Below are 20159 nucleotides of genomic sequence, written 5' to 3' on the forward strand. Positions count from 1 at the left end.
TTCTTGTATTCAGTAATATAATCAGTAGATTAACTGCAAATAAATCAGAAATAAATCAGCTTATGGGCCAAGCACTGTTTTTAATGAATAATTCTTGGCGAAGAATTTTAGATCTTGGGCTTAATTGCTCAAGATAGGCTGTATCAATAGAAAATACACCCTCCTGGGAGGAAAGGAAATGTCAGAATTAAGTCCAAGGATATCAATACTGGAGAAAAGAAGGGGAGATATAAGCAGTCATTAGATTGCTGAGCTACATCTTAAGACTGGCAAGCTGCAAATATAGGTAGTCCTCAACTTACAACCATTAGCTTAGTGACCATTCAAAGTTCCAGCAGCACTGAAAAAGTGACTTGTGGCCAGAAATATGGAGTCTTACAGGTAGTCTTTGACTTACAATCACAATTGAGCTCAAAACTGATGTTGCCAAGCATGACATTTTACAACCTTTCTTGCCACAGTTGTTAAATGAATCACAGCAGTTGTTAAGTTAGTACCATGTTTGTTAAGTGAATCTGGTTTCCCCATGGACGTTGTTTGTTAAAAGGTCACAAAAGGGGATCAAATGACCCCCTGGACACTGCGCCCATCATAAACATGAACCAGTTACCAAACATCCAAATTTTGACCAGGTGACCATGTGGACCCTGCAATGGTCATAAAGTGTGACAAACGGTCATAAGTCACATTTTTCAGTGTCCCTGTAACTTTGAATGGTCACTAAATGAAAGATTGTAAATCCAGGGCCACCTATACTTTGGGCCGGCATACAAGAGGAGATACTGTCACACATTTCCACCGATAAGTAAGACACTGGTGGCACAGTGGTTAGAGTGCAGTATTGCAGGCCGACTGCCAGCTGACTGCAATTTGGCAGTTCAAATCTCACTAGGCTCAAGGTGGACTCAGCCTTCCATCCTTCCGAGGTCGGTAAAATGAGGACCCAAATTGTTGGGGGGCAACATGGCTGGCTCTGTAAACCGCTTAGAGAGAGCTGCAAAAGCACTGTAAAGCGGTATATAAGACATAAGTGCTGTTGCTATAGTGTCAAAACTCCCCTCCCACCCAGTTTTTCACCCAACTGAGTCAGATTAAAGCAACGAGGAGGACCCCACCTGGAGCAAGCCTTCCTCTGCACTTCCCTTTTACAAGGGCAGGGAGGCTCAACCGAGCAGCTGCTGCCTACGGGATCCAGCTCCAAGCAGCCGCTTGGTTTCATAGAGAACATCCTGAAGTGTCTTCACTACGGGGTAAAATCTGAAGCTCGGCCATGAGTGGAAGGCGGGGAGAAAGGGAGGAGGGGGAAGAAAGAAGGGAAGAGGTGGGAAGTGGCTCTGCTCACACCCCAGCCACACTACAGGTGAGAGAGGAGACGTTACTGTAGTATGCCGTGGGGGCATTAATTAAACCTTTTGGAGGGAGGTGGGGGAAAAACACGCCCTTATTCCCTTAACAAGAAAAATCAAGCCTAGAATTTGACACCAAAAGGCCCTCCGCTATTTCCCTTCTAAAACTTGTCACCTTTGCACTGCCTGCAGGGAATGACACAAAGACCACTCAGGAGCCGTTCGAGGCTTCCCTGTTGAACAGCTCCTCATTAGGTCCTTGCAAGATGTCAGACTTCCAGATTTGAACAAAAAACATGGGTTAAAAAAAAAAGAAGAAAAGTGCCAGACCTGAAACTTCAGGAATTTTGCATGCACATAGTTGGGAGCAAAAATGTCCAACATTCTCACTGGTCAAAGCGGATTGCGTATACAACCACAGTATTGGTGGACACGGTTTCATCAGGGTCAACCGTACCACCCCCTCCCCCCAAAAAAAGATCTCTCATCCCCACGGAAAACACATGCTTCTTTTTCCAAGGCAATTAATTGGCAAATGGAGCCAGTTATAATTGTAGACAGAACGTGCCCTTTTCCGACAGTTTTCATTAGAAAGATTCCAGAAGAGAAAACAGAGAAAGCAAAGGAACAGCAGAAGTGAACCAAGGGCAAAAGGCAGTGATGAAAAACCCACAACTTTCAGAAATAAAAAATATGGTGCTTCATACTTTGTTAGCCTCCCATATCTGGATTCAATTCTTAGATTGAAAGCCCAAAATTACATGAAGTTTCCTGAGTTATCCTTTGAAAAACAATGGACTAATAGCAACACGTTCCAGGACCAGATAGTACCCCAGCTAGAAGGGAATATCTGTAGCTCAGGGTTGAAGTGAAGGGTTCTTGGTGGCTTCTGAGCTTGGTTGTTTTCTTGAAGATGTTTTTTGCAGGTGTCAGCACTGATAATATTACCTAGTTGGGTAATGAAACGTCTGCAACCAAGCAACCAAGCTCAGAGATCAGCAGGGGGTTGGACTAGATGACCTACAAGGTCCCTTCCAACTCTTTAACCCGAGAAACTCAGCTATTTGAAATCCAATCTGAAAACCTGGCCTTCTTCATCTTGCCCCCACTGAATGATAGTCCTTCCTTAAATCACCCTCAGCCCAATTATTTCCCTTTTATCTCAGATCAACCACATAGGTCCGAAACAACAGATTTGGTCACTGTCAGAAGACTGTATTCCACTACATGGGCTCAAGTGCAAAGATTAAGCCCATCGTGTACAGCTGAGGCATCACATGGAACAAAATCGAGTGACATTTATCATGTCTTTCTCTCTCTCCAAGATCTAGCTGTATATCCATCCAGCCATCCCAAAGCAGAAAGCCTCACCAAGCCCTTTTATACTTAAGCCAGCTCTTTTATCAGGTTCTTCTCTTCCTGGCTTGGCTTTCAATCATTGATGGAATTATTATTCCTGATTATGTTTTAAAGTCATCGCAGTTAAATTTATTCTAAACAATAAGGCTGCATTAAAAAAAAATATATCCTGAAAACACAGGCTCACTGAGTTGGAAAAGTCGATTTAGGTGATCAAATCCAGGTCCTTGCTTTGTGTAGGATTCTAAAATTAAAGCATAGCAACAGAATGTCTGTAAAGATGGAAACGTCCTTTCCAGAAAAAGGGGAAAGATGGAGAACCAGTAATTTACCTAACTGTCTCCTCTTTCCAAAGAATCAAATGTGTAAGAAGCTAAAAGGAAATTCCACTTTATGGGTAACTATGGCGGCAGATTTTTCCCACAGTGGGTTACTTTACAGCAGTGGTCGCCAACCACTGGGCTGCAGCAAGAAAATGTTGGTGGGCCGCAGAGAAAGGTCACCCCCAGAGCACCCTCAAAGCAATTAATCCAGGCTGCGAGGGAACACAAGGCTGCACCGCCCACATGGCCTGCAGGAACCCTCCCCGCCCACTTACTCCTTACCTGGCAAACCTGCCTGTGAAATTGCTATTTTTCCTTTTTTTTCCCCCCAACCATCAGGTGTTCTGCTGTGCCGGGAGATTTAGATTAGCTAGAAAGCAGGAAATCATTGGGTTTCTTGCTTTCTAGCTAATCTTTAGGTCTTCGCCTCTGCTTTTAAGCTTTCCTTAAGGACTGAAGCTTCTATTATTCAGTGCAGGTAGCTGATGGCAGAAAGATAGATCTTTGAATGAATCTGTGATTCTGTGAGCAACTCAATCTGCCTGCCTGCTTTGCCTGATTTTGGGTAAAAGTTGCTCTTTTTCATAAAAAAATCAATATTTACATACATGGCGTTTTGTGAGTTAATTTTGTGAGTTTGCTTACTAGCAAATTTTATGAGTTTGCTTGCAAGCAAATTTTATGAGTTTGCTATAAGCAAATTTTATGTAAGACTCAGGTAGCCGATGGCAGAAAGATAGATCTCTGAATCTGTGATTTGGGGTAAAAGTTGCTCTTTTTTATAAAAAAAAATCAATATTTACATATTTATAATATTTACATACAAGCCATGCCCAGCCAGTCACATGACCACCAAGCTACACCCACAAATTAGGCCACGCCCACAGAACCGGTTGTTAAGAAATTCAAATCCCTCTGTGTTTGTGTGTGTGAGAGAGAGAGGGGGGGGCGGGGAGAAAGAGAGGTTAGATCAGATCTCTCTCTCTCTCTCCCTTTCTCTCCCACCAACGTCAGCAAGTCACCGTCAGTCAAAATTTATACTAGTGGTCCCCAGGGTTTAAAATTAGGGAGTCTGCTGGTCCCTGAGGTTCAAAAGGTTGGTGACCCCTGCTTTACAGAAGCCTCTCATGAAACGTGCATTAAGAGTCCTTTCTGATCGCACAAAAGTAAAGACGCAAGATCCGAAATAGGAATAAAATATGTATGGCTCTAATGGAAGATTGCAAAAGACTCATGGAAGGATAGGCACCGAATGATGTTCGCCAGTGAGAAAGAAACATTCACAATTCACACAGTACTATTGGATAACATTGGACGTTACAAATAAAAGTAGTTGCTTCCTCTTTTGACACACACACACACACACACACAAACCCCCCATCCACAGCCCACAATAAACAAACTTGCTTTTTCAATGAGCCAAAGAAAATCCATACGACGTTTAAGAAATAATGTTGGGGGGTTCATTCCCCTCCTTACCTCTGTGTCTGTTGGTGGTCTTGTCAAACATAAGCATGGCGTCTTCTACCTGCAAGACACAAGGACACCCTTGATTTAGAAGCCGTGAAATACAATCTCACAAATTGTGGAGCAATTGAGGGGCACTGTGAGCAATGTGACCCAGGGCGTCAAACCTCCTTTTTCTGCATCATTAGGTTAGGTACCAAAGACAAAACAATATTCATGGCACCCAGAGATCGATGGCATCGGTAAGTAATTCACTGTTATTACAAGAGTGTTGAAATTCTGGGTAGTTTATCTTCTTAATTAAACTGGGCTCTGTCTGTTGTGTCTCCCTATATTCCCTGACCTTGGATGCCTGATTTTGTCTTCTCACCAACAACTGTGAGAATGTTATCTTCATTCATTTCCAATTTTACTTTGCATCGCAGCATAGGTAGCGTTCAGTGCAGTCCAGTTTGGAAAGAATTCAAGACAACATGTGCCTAGCAGTCTTGATCCCTGTTTCCACCTTTTCGACAGTCCTAATTTAAACTAAAGTTATGTTCTCCCACTATGGGAGCTTCAAGGCTGAATGGAAACAGGATGTCATACCTTCCTTTTACAGTTTTCCATTCCCTGTATGAGAGTCTTAGTGCATTTCATGGGGAAAGAAGTCTTACAATCATATACTTGCATCTCACCCAAACATTTCCCTGAGGCAGTGCCACAAAAATCATAAAGCCACTTTGCCCCCACATGCCTTAGCAACTTCTGCCACATCTATGAAAAACCATTTAAAAAAGTAATTTCTGTCCAGCCCAGCCCAAGAATGACTTACAACAATCCAGACAAAGTTCAGTTCATTATTTGTTCATTTCCAAATGACAGAATCTTGCCAGACTAAACCTTTACTATTCTTGCCCTAGTGCAGATACTCACACTTGGGAGATTCTAGGAAGTGGCTATCTTAATTCTCTATCTCTTTTCCTGTGTTGCCTCTTATCTTGCTCCCCTCCTTAGAATATGCTTCCTCCTTCCTGGGAAAATTCCACTTCACTTCAGACGTACACAACTCCAACAAGCCTTCTTTATTTGTTTTAGCCTCCAGTCCCCTAATCCACTGGCCCCCAACCTTTTTTGAACCAGGGACCGGTTTCACGATTATTTATTCTTCCACGGACCGGTACCTGAGTAAAGTGAGACTCCACCGCCATCAGGACGGCTCTTCGTTCGAAGCCGGCCCCCCCTCGACAAAACTAAGGCGCGAGCACCCAAACGTCGCTTTCCAACTGAAAAACCGGAAACACTTTCCAACCAAAAACCCGGAAGCAACCGAAAACCTGGAAGCGCTGTCAAAACAAGATGGCGGTGCCCAAGCTTTGCGGCCCGGTAAAAAATGATCCACAGACCGGTACCAGTCTGGGGACCGGTGGTTGGGGACCCCTGCCCTAATCATCTTGGTTGCTCTTCTCTGCCTCTTTCTAGAATCTCAACATCTTTTTTACGTTGTGGTGACCAAAACTGGATGCATTATTCCAAGTGTGGCCTTACCAAAGCATTATAAAGTGGTATTAACACTTCACATAATTTTGATTCTATCTCTCTGTTAATGCAGCCTAGAACTGTGTTGGCTTTTTTGGCAGCCGCAGCACACTGCTGGCTCAACAAGATGCAGATCTTTTTTACTACCAGTTCTATGGGCGTGGCTTGGTGGGCGTAGCAGGGGAAGGATACTGTAAAATCTCCAGTCAGAGGTGGGATTTGCCGGTTCTCTGAACTACTCAAAATTTCTGCTACCGGTTCTCCAGAATTGATCAGAACCTGCTGAATACCACCTCTGATGCAGATGTGGATGTTTCCTTCTGAAGGTCCGGTACCAAAAAGTTAGTTGGAGAACCAGAATCAAATTTCTGCCAGTGAGATCTTGAAGAACAGTGATGGAACAACAGCGATCCAACCAGTTGTGGTATACCTCAGTGGCAAGGTGACTGAAACCTGGGCTGCAAAACTCCAGAAAAGCCACGAGATGGCAGCAGCAAAGAACGAGAAATGCTTGTATTTCTTTGACTCAATTATCTCATCTTCACCTACATTTCTGCAGCCCAGGTGTGGTCAACCTACTTGGAAGAACTGGAAAGAAAGAAAGAAAGAAAGAAAGAAAAGAAAGAAAAAGAAAGAAAGAAAAGAAAGAAAGGAAGGAAGAAAGAAGGAAGAAAAGAAGGAAGGAAGGAAGAAGGAAGGAAGGAAGGAAGGAGAGGGAGGATTGAGGGAGGGAGGAGGAGGAAAAAGGAAGGAGTGGGACGAGGGAGGGTTAGGGAAGGAAGGAAGGAAGGAAGGAGGGAGGAAGGAAAAAGGAAGGGAGGGGACGAGGGTGGGTTAGGGGAAGGAAGGAAGGAAGGAAGGAGGGAGGAGGGAGGAGGGGAAGGAAGGAAGGAAGGAAGGAAGGAAGGAAGGAAGGAAGGAAGGAAAGAAAGAAAGAAAGAAAGAAAGAAAGAAAGAAAGAAAGAAAGAAAGAAAGAAAGAAAGAAAGAAAAGAAAGAAAAGCAAACAACAAGACCAGACAGTGTACACAGTATTGCCTTAATCAAAAGCTCCTTTGTCCACAGTGCCTCTCCTGAAATTGAAATCTCCTCTCCCACAGGACTCCAATCTACTGGGGGAGGCAGGACAGGTGCTTCACCCACAGAAGGACCGCCAAGGCAAGGTTCTGCTTAGCCTCAAAGGGATTCAATGGGCCTTTCAAAAGCCACAGGTGTTTCCAGGGAGAAGGATATGCGTGGGGGGGGAGGGGGGAAGGGGGGGGTTACATTCAGTCGCCACATTCCAGCCGCTCCATTTCAGAGAACAGAAGGATCCCGACGCACTCAAGTGTGACCAGAGGAAAGGAAAGCTTTCAAGATCCTGTTATTTGCATGACTTGGCGCACCTGCGTTTCATCCGAAAGGCCACACCTCAGTGGTGCTCTTTAAGAGAAGAAGAGCAGGGCACTGAAGCCGCCTGTCACTACAACAGATGCTGCCAGAGCCTGGATCCGTAAGGCGTTGTTTTCGAATGGGACAGGTCATCGTAGCTACAGATAGAGGAGGGGGCAGTGACAAAAGAGCGGACGAGACACAAAGCTCGGTAGATTTGTAGGAACAATGCTGGACCATCAAGAATACTTTAAAGGTTCCAAAGGTGATGAACGAAGCTGCTCAGAATCCCTGCTCAACTGAGAGATGGGGAGAGGGGGGCAAATATTGATAAATAATGAATTATGTCTACTAAACATTTTATCCTCTTAATTTAAGACATTTTGGGGGGTGGGGGAAGAATCTGTGATGGGAGGGAAAGTGTGTGTGTGTTTGTAGATAGATAGATAGATAGATAGATAGATAGATAGATAGATAGATAGATAGATAGACAGATACTGTAGATAGATAGATATATACTGTAGGTAGGTAGGTAGGTAGATATAGACACTGTAGAGATAGATAGATAGACAGATAGATAGATAGATAGATAGATAGATAGATAGATAGATAGATAGATAGATAGATAGACAGACAGACACAGACAGATATATAGATAGATAGATAGATAGATAGATAGATAGATAGATAGATAGATAGATAGATAGATAGATAGATAGATAGATAGATAGATAGATAGATAGATAGACAGACAGACAGACAGACAGACAGACAGACTGCGGATAGATAAATAGACAGATAGATATAAATAGATATTGTAAATAGATAGATATAAGTAGATACTGTAGATAGATAGATAGATAGATAGACAGACAGATAGATAGATAGATAGATAGATAGATAGAGATAGACAGATAGATAGATAGATAGATAGATAGATAGATAGATAGATAGATAGATAGATAGACAGACAGACAGACAGACAGACAGACAGACAGACAGACTGCGGATAGATAAATAGACAGATAAAATAGATATTGTAAATAGATAGATATAAGTAGATACTGTAGATAGATAGATAGATAGATAGATAGATATAGATACTGTAGATAGATAAATAGATGGATGGATGGACGGATGGATGGACAGACAGGCAGGCAGGCAGGCATACAGACTAGAAAGTGAGAAAGAGGGATATACACACACCATTTTTTATTAAATTTCTTAATATAAAATACAGTGAGAATGAAGATTGCAGGGAAGTGGTGATGAGAAAAAGGGGAAGGAAAGCTAAGGGGCAGGGGAGAAAAGGAGAAAAAAAGTGTTATCTTCCAACTTTTTTCAATGCACTAAAATAAAAATAGTAAGGTCCAGCTTCAATATTTTTCTGGGAGGGAAAACATGGCTCTTTCCTTGTCCTTCATCTCTTTAGAGAAAACAATTGACATTTGTAAGCCCCCCCACCCGCAAAAAAAAAGACAGCATTGAAGTTACCAACTAATTTTTTATAAACACAGGTAGTCCTTGACTTATGACCACAATGGAGGCCATGGTTTCAGCTGCTAAGCAACATAGTTGCTTTTGCCCCATTTAATGACCTTTCTTCCGTAATTGTTAAGTGAATCACTGCAATTGCTGAATTGGTAACACTGTTTGTCAAGTGAATCCGGCTTCCGCAGTGACTTTGCTTGTCAGAAGGTGCCAAAGGAACCATGTGATCCCAGGGACAATGCAACCGTCATAAAGCCGCCTTGAGTCACCATGGGCGAATAGGCGGCAATATATATATATTTTAAAATAAATAAAATAATAAAATAAAGTCAATTGACATGAATCTGAACTTTGATCGCGTGGCCATGGGGATGCTCCAATGGTTATAAATGTGAAAAATCATCACAAGTCATTTTTTTCCCCCAGTGGCGTTGTAGACTTCGAATGTTCACTAAACGAATGGTTGTAAGTCGAGGACTGCCTGTAACAGAACTTTATTATCCCCTTCCTAGTGGACCACATAGTCTGACTGCAATTCATGCGCAGAACGAGTCCTAAGGATGCTGCTGGGCTCGGTTTTAGCTTGTTTTGTTTGCTCTTATCTCTTAACAGATAATCAGAGTTGAAAGGGACCTTGTAGGTCATCTAGTCCAACCCCCCACCCAAGTGGGAGACCCTACACCATTTCTGACAAATGGCAGTCCAATCTCTTCTTGAAGGTCTCAAGTGATGGCGCTCCCATAACTTTCAAAGGCAACTTCTGTTCCATTGGTTGATTGTTCTCACTGTCAGAAAATTTCTCCCTATTTCCAGGTTAAATCTCTCCTTGCTCAGTTTCCATCTATTATCCCTTGTTTGGCCTACAGGTGCTTTAGAAAATAGCTTGACCCCTTCCTCTCTGTGGCAGCTCCTCAAATATTGGAAGACAGCTATCCTGTCTCCCCTGGTTCTTCTCTTTACTAGACTAGCCAGGCCCAGTTCCTGCAACTGTTCTTCATATGTTTTAGTCTCCAGTCCCCTAATCATCCTGGTTTTAATTTCATCTCTGTTTTAATTTCCTTCGTATTAGGCATGGTATCGAAGACACCCCAAAATGAGTGTGTGTGGGGGGGGGGAGAGAGGAAATGTATGTAATATCAACCTCCAAAGCATGTGTCTCTGCAGCTAAACAAGGTGGCTGATCCCGAGATGGAGGAAGCAAATCCCAAAAGATGGGTGAGAGCTCCACAGTCTGGCAAACAAAACAAGCCAACAACCCCCCCAAAAAACCCCCCCCACCCCTTCTCGCCTAAGACAGAAAACCAATCCAAAACAGACGGACTTTGAAATCTCTTGTTCCGGCGTGCTTTTTCATCCATGTGTCATGATATTATTTACACAATCTCGACAGAGATTACAATAGTGGTGGGCTTCAGAGAGACCGCTGAATTTTAATAGCTTCCTTCCCTTAAGAATTGACAGCTTCAGGATCGGGGTGGTGGGGGGGTCAGCAGTCCAGCTAACACTGACCAGCGGCCCCTTGAGCTGGAGGCGTCTTGTCATGACAAAATTTCAGCCGAGCTCCAGGCCTCTCTCCAGGGAGATCTACTCTGAAACTTCCTTTGTTCGGTTTCTTTTAAGACGCCACACCGCTGGAGCCCAGCTAAGGCAACAAATAACAAGTCAGCCAACCCAGTCCTTGTCTAAGGGGGGGGACGGGGGGGACACACTAGATGACACAAAGCTTTCTTCCTGTTAGCTGTAACCTAGGTGACAACGCTGAGATCCAGCTGGCATGCCATCTCCTCACGTCTCTAAATTTCAACTTTCCACAGCGCAACTAACAAGTGGATCCATATATTAGCCCCACATTTGCACGAGCGCAGCACAGGAGGTCCTCGTGTGACTGTTCACTTAGTGACTGCTCACTTAGTGATCTGTCATGCCCCTGTCGGAGTCTGAATCTGAGGAGGAAGACGAACAGGGAGTGGGAGTGTGGCCCCATTGGCTGTGAAGGAAATTGTGGAAGGCAAAGTCCGGCTGGGCAGAGCAGGGGAGAAATAGAACAAGGGCGAGGGAGTTCAGAGGAAGACCCGGGCTCAGCCCCTCTTCATTCTAGGGCATGGAGGGAAAAACGGAGAAAAGAGCAATGTGGGTTATGTGGTTTACAGGGGAGGAAAAGGCCCTGATTCCCTCCAGTAGCCACAGCTGGGAATGAGAGTTTAAAAGAGATGCATGCTGAATGCGACAGTTGCTAGGAGCAAACGTGAGTTTATCTTGTGTTGACTTTAGTTATCTGTGTTCCTGGCATCTTCCCAACCATGTTGAGTTATTGCCGTGCCTTCACGTCTGGAATTCTTGCTCCTTCCCTGCAGAACTAATTACTTCATTTTGCCTTGATTGGACTTATAGTTACAGTTTTTGTTGACCATGTTTTGGACTTGATTCTCTGCAGCCAAAGGCTGTTCCTGGGAGAGTTTCTCTCCAGCCAGAAGGTAGCCAGGACATTGGGGGCAAAGTTGGATCTAATAAAGGGACTCTACTGATTGTCTGACTGCGTTGCCTTTGTGCCACACCCTTGGACATCACAGTGACCATTCAAAGTTTTAAGACAGACTCCAAAAAGGTACTGGTGACCTGAATTCACATTTTCAATCGATTTCTAAGTCACATGGTTGCATTTTGATTTGCAGTGTCCTACACTCCTGTGACTATGATTTTATGTATTTTTGACTGAAACCAGGGTTTACTTCCAGTTGCTTCCAAAAAAAAAAAAAAACCCATAGCAAGCAATGAGTTTATTTAACTATCGTGTTCACTTAACGACCAGGTTGTTTGCTTAAGGACCATTGCAAAACAAGTTGCAAAATTGGGCACAGTCACATGATGATCCACCTAATAACTCTCACAACTTACAATCGTAATTCTGGGCTCAATTAGAGTCATAAATTGATGACTGCATGTAAGTGGAAGGAACTTAATTCACTGTTGATGAGTGAAGTGGTCCTCCTCATATTAATGGATTTACAAAGTAAATCCTGGGATAACAGATTTTTTTTCTTTTAAAAACATTTCTCTTTGATGAACAATGAAATTAGCCATGTAAAGTCTCTAATCTGGGGCAACTAGTTATATTTTTTAAGGAAAAAAATGTGACTTGAGAAAGGAAGGGGGAAATTGGTTATTGGCTAAAAACACCTGGATTGCCTTTTCGGATGTCCTTCAAAAGGTGAGTTTTGGGTTTTTAATAAAAAATGGGCTGGATTCCATGAGCATGAGGTCCATTTCTAATTTAGACAATACAAATAATCCTTGACTTACAACAGTTCATTTAACAACCAGTCAAATTTACAATGTCATTGAATAAAGTAACATGACCGTTTTTCACACTTACACTTGCGACATCCCTGTGATCACGTGATCAAAATCAAGATGTTTGGCAACTGACTCATATTTATGACGGTTGCAGTGTCCCGGAGTATGAACTTCTGACAAGCAAAATCAATGGGAAATCCAGATTCGCTTAACAACCGCATTACTAACTTATCAACTGCAAGTGATTCACTTAACCACTGTAGCAAGAAAGGTCATAAAATGGAGCAAAACTCACTTAACAAATGTCTCACTTAGCAACAGAAATGTTGGGCTCAATTGTGGTTGTAAGTCGAGGACTGCCTGTATTTCAGCAGTCCGAAAGGTGGCTCAGGACATAGCCCAAACGTCCAGTATAGAAGAAACGGCAGTCATACAGCACAACCCAATCACCAAAGGAGGACATTATGGATCCTAAGAAGTAGAACTGGATCCTTCCTGCCAAACAAATCTTTTAGGCAAAGGGTGTCAAACTCAATTTCATTGAGAGCCACATCACGGTTGTGTTTGATCTTGGGAGCGGTGGGTGTGACCAGGGTGGACCAGGGTGGGTGTGGCTAGCTCAATGTTACTCCTATCTGGGGTACCTGTGTTGGTTCGGCTGCCTGCCCCCATTTTTGCTGGCAGAGGCACTGCGGGCCGGTCCTTCACTATTTCTAGGGCGGCCCTGCAGGCCAGATCTACGCATCCTATGAGCCATATCCGGCCCACGGATCTCTCCGCATTAACAGTTGCGCAAATCCCCACTGTATGTACATACAATGGGACAAGTTCTGTATATAGTTACACCATCCAACCAATATTTCAACTAATATCCATGTCTGTCACTGCACTAGAATAAAGAGAGAGGTGGCATCAAGCTATTCTTCAGGGTCTTGAAGCTAGTTAAAATAAGCAAAAACTATTTCCGGGATTAATCAACCGCAGGTGTACAAGCCATTGGGATCAGGGGTATAAAGGAGAAGATGTATATGATGAGATCATGCAAATATCATTAACCTACATAATTCTATCAAAGATGGGACAAAAACAGGTAACTAGTGGAATTTGTGCACAATAGGGGTGTGTGTGTGTGTATGTGTGTGTGTGTGTGTTGTCATTCCGGCATCTTTGTATTTGCTGCCAATGCTGCTGACCTTCATAAATAATTCCCTTGCTCCTTGCTCCAGCATAACGGTTTGAATGTTGGCGCTTGAGAAAACTCATGCAAATAGCGCAAGCAGCCAAGAAAGGGATAATCAAACCGCCCTGAGTACCTCACTCAAAGCACAAACGACCCCGTTCAAATTTTAATTGAATTTTTAAATGGAAGATCTTTATGGTTTTAATTGTTTTACGAGGCATTTTATTCAATGACTGTAAGCTGTCTGGAGTTGCCTTTGGTGAGATGGATGGCATAAAAGTTTAATAATTAATAAACAAACAAGCAAGCAAACAAACAAACAAATCTTACTTTGGACACAGGATGCAAAGACCCAGCTCTTTGGAAAAAGTTCCAGTGCTGGGAAAGGTGGAAAGGAAGGAAGGAAGAAAGGAAGGAAGGAAGGAAGGAAGGAAGGAAGGAAGGAGAGAGGAAGGAAGGAAGGAAGGAAGGAAGGAAGGAAGGAAGGAAGGAAGGAAGGAAGGAAGGAAGGAGAGAGAAAGGAAGGAAGGAAGGAAGGAAGGAAGGAAGGAAGGAAGGAAGGAAGAAAGAAAGAAAGAAAGAAAGAAAGAAAGAAAGAAAGAAAGAAAGAAAGAAAGAAAGAAAGAAAGAAAGAAAGAAAGAGAAAAAAGAAAGAAAATAACCTGCAGCAAGGTGGAGGACGTAAGCCTGGTTTGAAGATCTGGAGAAAATCTATGTTGCTAACAGTTGACACTAACGTGACAGCACATATTGTGATCAATTGGCATAGTGATATTCTGTTTAATTGATTGGTCACTTTTAAGGAATAATGATTGAGAGCTTTGGTTGATGAGCATGGAATTGGATGAGTTTTTTTAGGTTCCTTCCTTTCAATTGTTCTCTTTATTTTTTGCAGTTCGATTGGATCTTTGGCCCACCGGGGGCACAAATAATATACCCAAGATGGACAAACCTTAGACTAACATGATGGAACATTTATTTTCTGAGTGGCACCATTGGGACATTTCTGTCTTTGGGTTCAGAGCTTCTTCACCAACAACCTGGATGACGAGGAAGCTCTGAATTCATGTTGTTGTTTTTCAAAAGACTGTTTCCCCCAGAATAATTGATTTTCAAAACAGGAGGGTAATCTCATTTTCTAAAAATATAGAAAACCAATATATTTTTTTTTCTTCTTCTTCTCCTCCTCCCTCTGAGTAATCTTTCTTTTGTGGTGGGGATCATCTTCTTTTCAAATCAGTGCACCTCTGAATTTTGGTTCAGCAACGGGTAGTAAAAGAAAAGACAACGGAAGCCTGACACAAATTCACACCGAGACTGGAAGACAAAGACAAAGTCCTGTAAGATTGAAAAAGCTTGCATACTAGAGTTGTGAGAGGAGTGCACTGCCTTTTGTGTGGACGCAGCAGGTAATGGATATTCCTGGAGGCTTTAAAACCATGATGCTCTTCCGGCCATATCAAATTGGTTTCTCTCTTTCTTCCCTCTCCACCAAACTTTTGTTTGTTTCTTAAGGTCAAATCATTTTATCTTTGCCTTTTCAGATGGCCCCAACCCAACTCGCTTTTGCAAGGCAGCCATTGTCACAGAGAAACAACCCCTTTCTTCTGGCAGCAGAGTGACACAATGGCATCGCTCAGTAATTCCTGAACAGATAAAGTGCTGAACAGAAAAAGAATTTCTATGAACGCTTGGACAAAATAAAGCATCTAAGATGACCGGGAGGAATGGAGGTGGTTGGTTGGGGTAGTAAAAAAAAGAGCTGATATAAATACCATGAGTTCTCAGGAAGAGAAGAAAAACTTTACAAAACAATCTAATTGCAAAATAAAGAATTGAGACCTGGGGTTGAAAAAAGAAATTCATTCATTCATTCATTCATTCATTCATTCAGTGGTATAATCTAACAAGAACAGTCTGAAATAAAACCCAGAACCCTTTCAATATGCAAAGGTTAAATAGATCAGACTCAACAGTGCTTCATTCTCACGAGTCTCTATTTTATCAAGACACAAGCTGTTTCTGCCTTTCCATCAGAAGGGAGAAAGTCAAAAGTATCCATGCAGGAAAAGCAGGTACTATTAGGCACCAAAGACCAGCTCCACCTGTAAAGGTTCAATTAAGCTGATTTATTATTAAAAGCCTAGGCACAGGAATCTTTTCAACTAACGGTCCACACCATGTTAGAATTAGGTAACAGTAAATGGCACCCAAAGGAAGTTGGACTTTTGTTTGCTTGTGACTATGTAGAGATATTAGGCTGATCTCTCTTTTCACTCCACCTCCAGGATGTGCTATTCCCTCTCCTTACAGATACTAAGGAAAGTTGTTCTCTTCATATTGGCTCCCCAATCCATAGCCTTGGAAGCACTAGAGAGATTCTAATCAGTTTTGGAGACTGTTTCCAAATGATAGTCCCAGAGTTAATCCCATTTCTTTTAGTCAGGTGGATCCCAAGGAATATAACTGGAATATGAGTCAGAAGGAAGGGAAACATCCTTAATCAGAGGCAGTTTCTCATTTATGGATGCTCAGAACAATATTCAAAATGAGATAGATGAATGGTCCTCAAATTTGAAATCAGATGAAGCCCTTAAATCTCCTTCCAATCTCTCTTGGCCAAAACTCTTAGACCTCTTCAAACTGGTATTCTAGGGGCCTTTTCCCTTGGTACTTAACCATGGCACATGCACATGCCTTGTTGACATCTTTGGGTGGCGGAGATAGGATACATCTAATCTCCACCTTATAATTGAGAATGCCTCAAGTAATCCTTAGTTGAACTAGTATTCAGCTGGCATTTTCTCTGTTTTTTTCTACAGTGTCTAGACAATTTAGACTGCCTCTAAATTGGGGCAGGGGGAGGAGTAGTCATACTTAAATGCCAATCAGAGACCAGCTCTATCAGACCCATGGTCCATGTAAATCCAATTCTACTACTTCCAAATTGGCTGAGTAAATGTCTTCCGGAAGGCCCCATAGGGACAAGAGGGCAATAATCCTCTATCACAGTGGCAAATGGCATAGCATGGTAGCATGCAGCATTTGGATCTCAGGTGGGAATCTAGTGTGGCCACCTACTCTGTATTTATTCACTACTTCTTTAAGGAGTAAGCCTTATTTTTTAAAAAAAAGTCAGAAAATGAACCTTACTGTTATAAAACATTCCCTCCAGACCATTGCCACTCTACTTATACACAAGGAAACCACTTCACGTCTCCGTGAAGCCATCAAGGTTGACTAAAAGGTATTAGTATGTTTTTCAAACAGGGATTGGCCTTGGCTCGTTCCCTCAATGGAGTCTGGTGGCATTTGAGAGGACTGGCATAATTTTTTCGGCCTCTGTGCCATCTTGCATTTATTTTTTATATATATATATATCTCTCTCTCTCTCTCTCTCTCTCTCTCTCTCTCTCTGTTTCTCTCTCTCCCTCCCCACCTCCCCTTTATTATTTTTACAAATAACCCAAGGCGGTGAAGATATCCAACAACCTTGGGAGGCGGGTTGGGCTGAGAGTCTGGCCCAAAGTGACCCAGCTGATTTTCATGCCTAAGGCACTGACTCCCAATTCCAATTTGCACCTATTTTATGATTGTTACAAGCTTTTCCCCCACTTTCTTTGTTCATTGATAAAATAATTCTGACTATTTGGGGCCTTTTCTTTTCCCTTTTTCCAGTTGGTCATAAATAAAACGATACCTGTTTTTCTATTCTGGGACTGTTTATTTCTCTCTCTCTCTTTCTCTCTCTGTCTCTCACTCTTTCGCTAATGGACCAATATGGTTCCTTGCCATTTTGAGGTCACAAGGGGAAACAGCTCTATAGATCACAGATGTTCAACGGAGATGACCCAGATGGTTGGATGGAAGGTTGCTCCAAACAATCTCCCTTAAGAATTTACACGGAAGCTTTTATGCTAAACAAAATAAAAGCATTTAGTGAGGGAAAGGATTCTTAAAAACAAAAATACCTAAGTCTGATGATGATGATGATGATGATGATGATGATGATGATGATGATGATAATAATAATAATAATAATAATAATAATAATAATAATAATAATAATAATAATAATAATGCAAAAAGGTTATTCCCCACATGATATGATCTGGCAGCTCCCAGGAACTGATTAAATCAACGAGTATCATATCAGTGGGCATTACTGAAGTCTGTCAAGGCCTCAGCTGCTTGAAATTCTGAGGTGATAGGGAAAAAATGAACACTAATCACAACCTTAAAGAATTAATAGCAGGTATCTTTTCTTGCCTCTCCCTCTGATCATATAAATATTATATTTACATAATCATAGCTTTGGTTTGTGTAATATTTATTCCTCCAGGCAGTTATGGAAAAGAAAGGTGATGCCACAATATGTCTTTGATGAGAAGTGCACGGCCAACCCAGAATTTTTATACATATCAACATTTCAGTTCCTTCAGCTGATCTTAGTTTCCTTCCAGCTAACACTTTCCCTGGGTATAGGAGCCAACAATTCACCTTTTTTGGACAGTATAGGGGCAAGGGGTGGGCCTTACTCCTTAATTCTCCACATTGTTTTCAGCAAGAATGATATAAGACGCAGTTAATCTATATTTTTTAAAACCCGTTTCATCAAAACTGGTTTTCTGTTTTGACTTTTTCTTTTTTGCTTTGGTGTGCCAGTAACTGGATTTAAAAACAAAACACACACCAAAGCAAAAACAAGACATCAAAACAGAAAACCAGGGCGACAAAAGAGATTTTTTTAAAAAATGTATTAATTGCATTTGAAAGTAAAACAAGGCAATGCAAAAATCCCCGAACAATGTGTAAGATGTAAGAGAATCTGTGTTTGAGGCAAGGTTCTTATCCTTCCAAGCAATAAACAAACCCATAAGTAAGGGGCTGCCTCTGAAAAGACGATATTAGTGCTTTATTTATTTTACTGCTAAGCAAGGGTGTTTGGGGGAGTCTCCTTGCTAAAAAGTATCTCCAGACACGAGGCAAAAAAGATCTGGCCACAAGTAACAGAGAGAAGGCACCACAACGAGGACAGGAAGCCTGAAAAATAGCATCCATTATAATTCCAGAGATGGTTTAATATCCTGTCTAGCATTTCACAGAAGATTAAAGAATCATCTAATCTGTTTAATAACTGAAATTCTCTGGGCAGATTACATCATATCCACCAGGAATGAGCGATTCATGGTCGGCCAGCTGCATGCAACCCTCCTTCCAGCTTGATTGATGTCCACAGCACCTGGACTTTCTTAGGAAGGCACTGCTAAGACTTAGTAGCCAGGAATGGCCCCAGGGCGCGGTCAAAAAAATCAAGATGCACATTAAAAAAAAAAAACCAGGTGAAGCTTCAATCACGCTGTCAGGGCTGTTATCTTACATTTTTAACTATGCCAAAAGACGAGGCAGCCCTGTCAGAAGCAAACAGTTTGCTTTTAATGGAGTTAATACAGGAAGTCCTTGACTTTCAACCATTTGTTCAGCGACTGTTCGAAGTTACCACCATGCTAAAAATGGGACTTATAATTGGAACTTGTACTAAAAACAGGAGAGTCAAACTCATGGTGTGCGGGCCGGATCTGACCCGCGGAGTGCTTAGATCTGGCCCGCTGGGCTGACCTGGAAACAGAGCTCCATTTTGGCTGGCAGAGGGTAGCAGGAAGCCCATCACAGCTGAAAATGGAGCTCGGGAGCTAGTTTTCTCCAGCCGAGTGTTCGGACCTCCACAGGCACCCCCAACACAAGTGATGTCAAGCTGGCCATGCCCACTCAGGCCCCCCAAGGTCAAACTCAACCCTGATGCAACCCTCAATGAAATCGAGTTTGACACCCCTATACTAAAGCATCCCCACAGTCAAGTGATCAAAATTCAAGCGCTTGGCAAGCGGCATGCATTTCCAAAGGTTGCAACCTCTTAGGGTCAAGTGATCCCCATTTGGTGAGCTTTCCAACTGGCTTCCAACAAGCAAACATCATCGGGGAAAGCTGGATTCAGTTATCAACACAATTGGCTTAACTGCTACTGGGATTCGCTTAACAACAATGGCAAAAAAGGTCATAAAATCGGGGGTGACTCACTTAGCAACCGCTTTGCTTAGCAGCAGAAATTTTGGTCCCCATTGGGGTCATAAGCTGAGGACTTCCTGCAGCATTCTACTTTTAAAAAGTAAGCAAGGAGTTAAAGAGGTGCACTGAGCTTCCAAAAACATGAAAAGTCTCCATGAAGCCGCCTGCACCTCGCTTGAAACGGCAATGGGAGGTAAACATGTCAATGTCTCTGAACCTCCCATTAAGCCCTACAATCACCGGCTATTAGACGCCACTCTTCAATCCGGTGAAATTGCGTGATCTCTGGAGGAACCGAAGGCACGGAGAGGAGTGCCCAAAGCATCTCGGTGTTTGCCGTGACTAAGTACCTTGATGGAATTGGAGCAACTAGGCATGACAAGGCCTTTAGGCCCACTTCCTGGCCCAGCAACGTGAACAGATAGTAGGGTGGTAAAATTGTCACCGAGCTTGTTTGGCAGGAACAGTTATGGGGAAAGGTGGTGGTTTAGTTAATGGACAGAAAGAGCCCTGATGGGCAATTACTCCAGTAAAGAGACAAGTGCACCATCAACCACTTACTGAGAAGGGGGAGGTTGCGGGCAGGAAGATAGGGAAGAACAGCTTCTTCTGACAGATGTCAAACATCTGATGCTGTCAGGCCGTTCTCTCTCTCTCTCTCTCTCTTTCTTCCTGCCTCCCTCCCTCTCTCCTCGACTTGTGACGGCTGCTGTTTTTCGACCCCCTATTTGCCATTCCTTGCCAC

The 20159-nt window shown here is 42.6% G+C and overlaps 1 protein-coding gene across 21 annotated transcripts in view; it reads right to left on the reverse strand.

Moving 5' to 3' along the window:
* The window catches only part of MSI2 (musashi RNA binding protein 2), a 568377-nt gene that overhangs the window by 237679 nt on the left and 310539 nt on the right, over positions 1 to 20159 (reverse strand). For all 21 annotated transcript variants that reach the window (XM_026710316.2, XM_087925665.1, XM_087925606.1 and 18 more), the window contains one exon: positions 4508 to 4556. In XM_026710316.2, the coding sequence (XP_026566101.1) occupies positions 4508 to 4556 (49 nt within the window). The remainder of the gene's footprint in view (positions 1 to 4507; positions 4557 to 20159) is intronic.

The sequence above is a fragment of the Pseudonaja textilis genome, chromosome 1 (genome assembly GCF_049901715.1).
Source record: "Pseudonaja textilis isolate UNSWEBS1 chromosome 1, rPseTex1.2, whole genome shotgun sequence".
NCBI classification, from domain to species: domain Eukaryota; kingdom Metazoa; phylum Chordata; class Lepidosauria; order Squamata; family Elapidae; genus Pseudonaja; species Pseudonaja textilis.